Raw genomic sequence first — 7717 nt, 5'->3', positions numbered from 1 at the left:
TCTTGTGACCCATCGGCGCCTCCGAAACCCAGGATTTAAATGTTCACTGACTTTTTAAGGAGCATTGACACCGACCAGGTGGTACAGGTACGTGACCGCCAGAGCGATGTCACCACAGTGAGGCGGAGTCTGTAAAAATCCAGTTCCACAAGCACTAGCGAAGGAAGGTTATGACTGGATAGGGATGGACTGTAATATTTAAATGGCGCGTTTCTCACAGGTTCACGGGATCTCGTGAACAGTATTAAAACTCAAAAAGGTAGAGAGACAGGAGTCAAATGCAGAGATGAAATGTACAAAACAAATGAGCAGGCAAACTAAAAGTTCTTGAAAGTATTTTACTTCAGATTGAAAAGTGAACAGCTTCCACACTGTTCACCGCAAGATACACAAATACAATGCTGGTTGTTTGAGGAAATGTACACACCTCAATTTCTCCTTCATGCTTTTTCTTTTAGAAAGATACTGTTTACCAAAAAGAAACATCAGCAGTACAGGAAAAACTATTTTCCCAATAAATTTACGAAAACCTAAGATTCCCAATGGAATCAAGATTTTTCTTCCCGCTACCACCACCTTAATATAATCACATGCTTAGTGGACACTAGTTACCCGCACCCTAAGAATACATTCACTTTCAACAAAATGAGGGTGGTTCTTTAAAAAAAAACAGCAACAACAACAACAACTTCAGTGTGGTAAATGTAACACGGATCTCTGCAAGTATTAAGTGTCTGAGATATAGGCAGCTAATACTGGATTTAATTTTATTTTATAAATAATTGTTCCCTTAGCGGTAAACATAAATCTACACATTCACAATAGTCCTAGAAAATAAATACTGTGATTATGCACACGCTATGTTATGACAAACTGGTTTCAGAAAACAAAAGCTCAACCAACATCTTGATAAAAATTCAGATCAGAATAAAATGTGACTCTAAAATTGAAAACATTGTCAAAGTAACAGCACATTTAAAATCTTCCGCGGTTCACACAAGTATTATGAGTTTCCAGGTTCGGAACACATTTTCTGTTGTGAATTAAAATACGAACATATTGAAAATTATTAACTTCAGTGATGACATCGGTTTCCGTCTTACTTTTAGCATTATTTTCTTTATAAAAAGTTGCACTAAGTGTCCATTAATGGTCTGATTGGTCTTCTGTATTTCATAAATGTATATAAAAGAAATTCCTAAAAGCCAAGAGTACTTTGTGTGTGTGTGTGTGTGCGTGTGTGCGTGTGTGTGTAAAAGAATCTCATCTCGGAAATGGCTGTAATTGACAGAGCCACACACACCGACGCTAAACAGAGAGCTTTCACCTCGAAAGCGAGCATTTTCAGAAATGTCACTTACATCCTATCATAGCAAAGATTCCCAACCAAGTTTCAAACTCAACATGTGACGAATGACAGAAGTATACATCTCATTTGCACTCAAAGCTGACCACAACCAAAATTTACAGTATGATTGAAACAAGCCAATGTTTAAAAAAGTTTTAATTAAAGATAATTCCATGGGAGGAGGGGATAAAGAATGGGATGACAAGAAGTATTTGATCTTAATAAGGCAATACAAAATAGATCCATTATCAAAGACCATTTAATTTTGAAAGATCAACAATACCAAAAGCATAAAGTGGAGTATAAGAAAATAGTTTTTTATAAGTATGATTTAATTAAAGCTGTTTACAGTTATTCTCTCCCACAGTAGTTAAGCGTGAATTTTTAAAAAAGAATAAGAGATGAGGAAAACAAGCAGGACCCCACGCGGGGTAGAGGAGGCAGCATGCAAAGGCTGTGGACTGCAGGTCTCACCGCAACAGGAATGGGACCAGACACGGCAGCCTTTTTTCCCTATTAGGGGGGAAAAAACGTACGCAGCAAAAAAAAAAAAAAAAAAAAAGAAAAAAAAAAAAACAATGTAATTGCCCACTGCCCAAGACGACAGCACTAGAAAATGGTTGCAAGTTAATTTTTAGAGATGACTAGAGATTTTTCAGTGTTTGCACAAAAGTACATAGTACATATATATATATATATATTTGTTTTTACAAAATAAAATAACCATCATTTGCCACCATCAACCTTTTCTTCGGAGAGGAACACATTTGCAGCAGCAGGTCACAAGGGTTCTATCACGCATTTCGATGCGGAGGAAAGCAAAATGAGAAACAGAACTAATCACTTCCCTACGTGTGGATGTTAAGATGACAATTCAGATTATTTTGCAAACTAATCCTGAGAAAAATCTGTTTACAATTTAAACAGTAATGTTATGTAAAAAGTATTAACAAATCCACTATTACAAATATCGATTTCCTATATGGTCATCTATATATACACACAATAAAATGGTAAATATATGCAAAAATATTTTAAAAAAAAAAAACAAAAAAACATGCACAGATCACTTCCCCCTTTGGAATCGGTCTTCTGACAAGATGCCTGTTCTCCTTCCCGCCCCGATCCCGGTCCGGGCGGTTCCCGCCTATTCCCCACCCGCACCGAACGCCACGCCCTCTAACTCTGCATAAAGCCAATGGAAATATATTTATTTTACATTCAAGCTTTAAATCTTAAAATGACCCTGTTGTAGCATAGACTCATCAGACGAGCAGCCTTCCCCCCCCTCCTGCTTTTTGTGTTTTGCAGTTGTCAGTCTTCATGATCCATTCCGTGGCGAGCTGGGAAAAAAACGCAGTTGCGAAAGCACGTGAGAACAGTGTAAAGGCTCCGGGGTGTGTCCGGGAGTCCCCAGGCCACCGTCCCGGGCGCGAGGTCGCCGCCCTCAGAAGACAGTCCGCCGCGCGCCCCCAACTATCTGCACAGGTCTGAGAGGGGGGCGTCCCGCCTGTGCCTCCGCTTTTTGCCGTGGTAATACTGGCTGTTGGGTTTGCCTTGATGCTGCTTGTTTGCCATCAGGGCGCCGTGGCCCGCTGGGGCTGTACCTTGGAAGCCTTTGCTGGAGGAGCGGAACAGCCTCGCGGACCCGTGCTGCGGGAAGGAAGCGGGCGAGAAGGCGTCAGCATCGTGGCCCCGGCCCGGCCCGGCCCAGCCCGGCCCGCTGCGACCCGACCGGGACTCCTGAACCGGGGGGCTCCTGAACTGGGGGGCTCCTGAAACGGGGGCTCGAACGTGGGGTGCGCTGACTTCTGGCGGGCCAGGGACGATGCCGCGGGGTGAACGCTCAAACCTTTGCAGTGTTTTTTAGGGGGAATCTGGAGACACACGCAGCACCGCCCTGCCTTCTCAGCAGTGTATATGGGATGTGAACCTTGGCGTGAGAAACCGAGCAGCCAATGTACCACATGACAAATGGCATTACTGAGAAGCTCGGAGACATGCAGGTGTGCTGCCAGCTCAGGGGTCCCATGGCCGGCCGCCCCTTTCCTGCTATCACCTGTCACTTTAATTGCCACGGCTGAGCTAGTCTGTGTTTGGGACATAGGACTAAGGCTGTACAGGTAAGGTGGATTCTAGGCGTCAACTTGGATCTGAGGTGACGGACATATAGTCACCTTCTACTGCCAAGGGCCTCCCCCAGGGTCTCCACTCTGCTGGGGGACGGTGAGGCGGCCTGAGGCCGGAGCCCGGCATGACCCAGCTTCGTCCCCTCATTTTGAGTCATTACTCACAATGAATAAAATTTCACACAACTGGAAAACTTAAACTAGAGTTAAATCTGTGGCCTTTTTAAGTCAAAGCTGATGCTGATCAACTGACCACAGCTGACCACTGCCCGATGCCAGCACAGGCAACTGAGTCCTGAACATTAAAACATAAGAGGATGTAAAATATATTCCCAGATCGGGGCAACATGCCACGAAGTCGGGCAAAAGCTCCATCGGGTTTACTTCAATCTAACCGAAACTTCTTATACCTTGATGCAAATTTTTATGCCACATCTGTGATAAAACAGACAGGCCAGGCCACCTTAAAAGGACAGGCCGCTGGATTCCCACAAAGGCCCGTGTCACGAAGGGCCCTGAAGGATGCCTTCGTCCTAGAACTGTTGTGATTTGGGACCTCTTCCGATAAAACAGGTTCCTTCTCTGACCTAGAGTCCTCTCTCTTCCCGTGATAGATACATACAACTGACATGGAAGAAATTCTAGACGTTTTGTTCCGAACGATAACAACCAACGACACCAGGTCCACACCTGCGGTTTGCTGCTGCTGCCGGACGAGCTGGCGGTCTGGGTGCTCTGCATTTTCCCGCCTGCCTGTGACGACTCCACGGCCACACCCGGCGGCCCCGCTCGGTTCCCAGGGGACGGCCGGCAGAGCAGCTGTTTCGGGGTTTTGCATGGTGTCGCATCGGAGTCCTAACACAAGCCACAGGAGTCACAAGGTGAAATGCTGAGAATCGAGGAAGCTTAGAGGAAACGAGTCCAGCCACGTGCTCGCCGGGCCGGAGGGACGCGCCCGGGAGCTGAGGGGCCCGCAGCGGGGTCGGAGCCCGTGGCTTAGGCTTTCCCCCCGGCACTCACGGTGGCTCGTTCTACCGCTCACTGCCAAGTCCATGCCCACCCGGCCTCGTTAATTGGCCCTGAGGGAGCTCACGGAGGCCAAGTTTATCTGCGTTTGTCTACAGTGACCGCGGTACAGTGGGAGGAGCCTGGTGTGGAGTGAGGACTCAGGTCCGCGTCCCGGACTCAGTGTCTTCGACCAAACACAAAAAGAGCGCTTTACGAGGCTCGGCCTGGGACTCTGCGATGACAACACAAGGGGCCCTCCCGCCGAGCAGGCCATGGACACGGCTCTGCTCCAGGACCCAAAGGGGCCCATGGCTTGGTTCCGCATGTGAGGGTCCGAGACTCCGACAGGACTCATGGTTGTTGTCAACAAAATTATGTCCCTTCCACATAAGCCCACTTTCAATGTCAATTAAGTAAACTGGGAATTAACCCCGATGAGGAAAAGCAACTCTAAGTGTAACGGATACTGAAAACTCGATGGGCACAGGGACAGAGAGCACACGAGGGGCTGCGGGGGGCAGGAGAGGACGTGGCAGGGATGGCCACAGGTTTCTTTCCGGGGCGATGGAAACGTCATGGAATCAGACGGTGGTGATGGCTGTACAACATTGTGAATATGCCAAAACCAATGAATTGTGCGTTTAAATGGTAAACTTTCTCCTATCTCGATGTTTAGAAATTGAATCAAGAAGCTCAAAAACATTATCGAGTGGAAGAAACCTCACACAAGAGTATACACGACAATGAGCCCACTCATGGGACATTCCAGAACAGAAGAAACTAATCTATTGCATCAGGCAATGGCGGCAGTGGCCACCCCTGAGGGCGGGCCGGGGAACGGCCAGAAAGCACGTGGAGGGGATGTTCAGGGATGGTGGCGATGGTCTACATCTTGCTAGGTTTTGGGTCCCTCGTGTACGAATTTGCTAAAATTTAGTGAATGTACAACTAATATCAAAAGGAAAAAAACAGACAAACACTGCGCCTGGCTGGTGACGAGCAAGCTACAGCACTTTGGGCGACGTGTCCCAATGCCTACGATGACTGAAGTGTACCAAAGAATAAGATGGATTAACGGATGGAGGGACGGGTGGCAGGTCAGACGTGGTGACAGATTCCAGTGGTGGCACAGGTGGGTGCTCACTAAAACCCTTCCGCTTTTTCCACATGCCTGACAATCTTACTACGATGTTGAGAAAAAGCACGATCGTTAAAGTTACTGGGAAAAGCCATGTCTTCATACTTACGACGTCACTAGAGCTGGACTGTGTGGCAGAAGAGGAAGACACGGGACCTGATGAAGAGTTTGAAGAGTGTTTACTAAGAGACTCCGAGGTTTTACTTCTACATTTTCCCAGGGCGTCATTTTCTTCAGATAGGTTATTATTACACTGATCTAACTGCTGAGTGTCTACTATCAAGGTAACACCATTTCCTGAAAGAGTGGCAAAAGATTGGAAAACGTTTCTTCCCATTAAACACACACAGCACAGAAAAGCCTCGAACGCCCCCCGCCAGCAGAGCAGCGCTTACCGTTGCACGAGGGCTCGGGCCTGTGCTGCAGGCCCCACTGCTTGGATATCCAATCTCTGTACGTGGCGACTTCGTCCGTCACTCTAATTATTCTGCCTAATATGCTGCACGTGTTTAAGAAAAGAGAGGGGTCCATTAATTCGACTCTAAGGAGCCACGAGCAGCTCCGACGTGAGGGGCCGGCTCCAGCGGGACTCACCTCTCCGTCTCGTTGTTGGGGTAGTACTTCGCGATGGGTGACACGGCATGGCTCAGAACGACGTAGGCGTAGTCAAAGGCCTGCTTCACCTGCATGGCCCCGTACGAGCTCCTGCCAACGTCGTTCCCTTGAAAGGAAGCGCACGCAGAAGATGGAGAAACTGGACCGCTGCTGAGCGTGAGCCCATGAGCGCCCTCTGGGGAAGAGGGGCGATCGCCATCGTCCCCGGGCCCCCCTCCCCGGGGCTCCGAGCATGTGCACCCTAAAGTCAGGAGGCTCTAACGCATCTGAGTCGCCTGCGGGTGTTCTAGCCTGACGGGGATGCCTCACGCACAATCAAGCTTAGTCAAAAACACTTAGTTTTATTTCTGTTCAACGCGTAAGTGCCGCCCACGCCAAATTATGAGCTCCTAAAAAGCAAGGGCCACCTTGCTAAAAGACCTGGGTGTCCCTTCGTAGCGCAGGCTCCCCATGGCCGCTCCCTCACTGAAAAACCACACACGGCTATCGATGTTGACAAGTCGGCTGGACGCGCCGGAAGGGGGTGCCCAGGCAGCGACCGGACCGCTTCATCCCTCTCTGTCATGTTTTCAAAGCTAACACATTAGAGCAGGTGACTAAAGTCCAATAATGCGGACTCTAAACATTTTACAATCCTATCAGGAAAAAAATATTGCCCAGAAAAACCAGGATACAAGCGAGCGAACAGAACTTCATGAAGCATGGAAGGGATTCACTTTCCAGACAACATAACGCTGGAGGAAGCACAGGGAGACCATGCAAGATCCAAGAGGACGGGAGGCCAAGGGGCGCACACGCCCCCTCTGAACCCTTCCGCTCGGGCCTCTGAGGCTATTTCTGTGCTGGCCACTTCAGAAAGCCCCGCTGGCCACTAGCTGGACCAGTGGCAATGAGGACACCCAGAGAAAAGGAAAACGGCCATCAGACGAGATGCACGCAAACCCACCCGAGTAGCTAATACCTGCTCTCCTCTGCCTTTAAGAGTCAAAGTGATTCTCCTCCCAGCTCGTCTGGAAGTATGCAACGTGTTTTTCTGGTGTGTGTGTTTGCTTATAAAATATTTTGATGGAAAAAAAAAATGACTATGATTAGGAGTTAATCCTTAATGTTTTCACCTCAGGGGAGTTCCAAGCACAATATGGTGACTGCCAACGGCCTTTCTTTGAATGCCCACAAATTTACCTAATTTCAATACCTGGTTGGAGAGGGTCTTCAATATAAAGCATGGACGGCCTGTAGCCGTCCAGCATATTTTTCTGTACTTCATCTTTGGCCACGTAGGAACCACCATCCTTTATTCGGATGCCAGTCTTTAAATAATTGAAGTGTCGCCCATATAATTCAAAAAATTCTATTAAGAGAACACCATAGTTCGTGTTGGGGATGCAAGCATCTTCTCTGGGATGTAACTAAAACCAGAAGAAAAAAAAAGAAATTATATTGGATTTTCTCTAAATTATCAAGGTGGGGATAATGAAC

The 7717-nt window shown here is 47.6% G+C and overlaps 1 protein-coding gene across 4 annotated transcripts in view; it reads right to left on the bottom strand.

The window, feature by feature from the left end:
• Nucleotides 1-318: 318 nt before the first annotated feature.
• TENT4B (terminal nucleotidyltransferase 4B) overlaps nt 319-7717 on the bottom strand; it is a 43687-nt gene continuing 36288 nt past the window's right edge. For 2 of the 4 annotated variants that reach the window (XM_039880823.1, XM_039880822.1), the window contains 6 exons: nt 7434-7647; nt 6218-6344; nt 6019-6122; nt 5733-5920; nt 4168-4332; nt 319-3001 (listed from right to left, as the gene is read on the bottom strand). In XM_039880823.1, coding sequence (XP_039736757.1) covers nt 2825-3001; nt 4168-4332; nt 5733-5920; nt 6019-6122; nt 6218-6344; nt 7434-7647 — 975 coding nt within the window. In that variant the 3' untranslated portion in view covers nt 319-2824. The remainder of the gene's footprint in view (nt 3002-4167; nt 4333-5732; nt 5921-6018; nt 6123-6217; nt 6345-7433; nt 7648-7717) is intronic. The other 2 variants (XM_039880824.1, XM_039880825.1) reach the window with 2 other exon arrangements.

This window comes from Pteropus medius, unplaced genomic scaffold (genome assembly GCF_902729225.1).
Source record: "Pteropus medius unplaced genomic scaffold, Ma_sr-lr_union100, whole genome shotgun sequence".
Lineage (NCBI taxonomy): Eukaryota > Metazoa > Chordata > Mammalia > Chiroptera > Pteropodidae > Pteropus > Pteropus medius.
The sequence above is the reverse complement of the archived record's forward strand: the minus strand, read 5'-3'. Positions and strand labels throughout refer to the sequence as shown.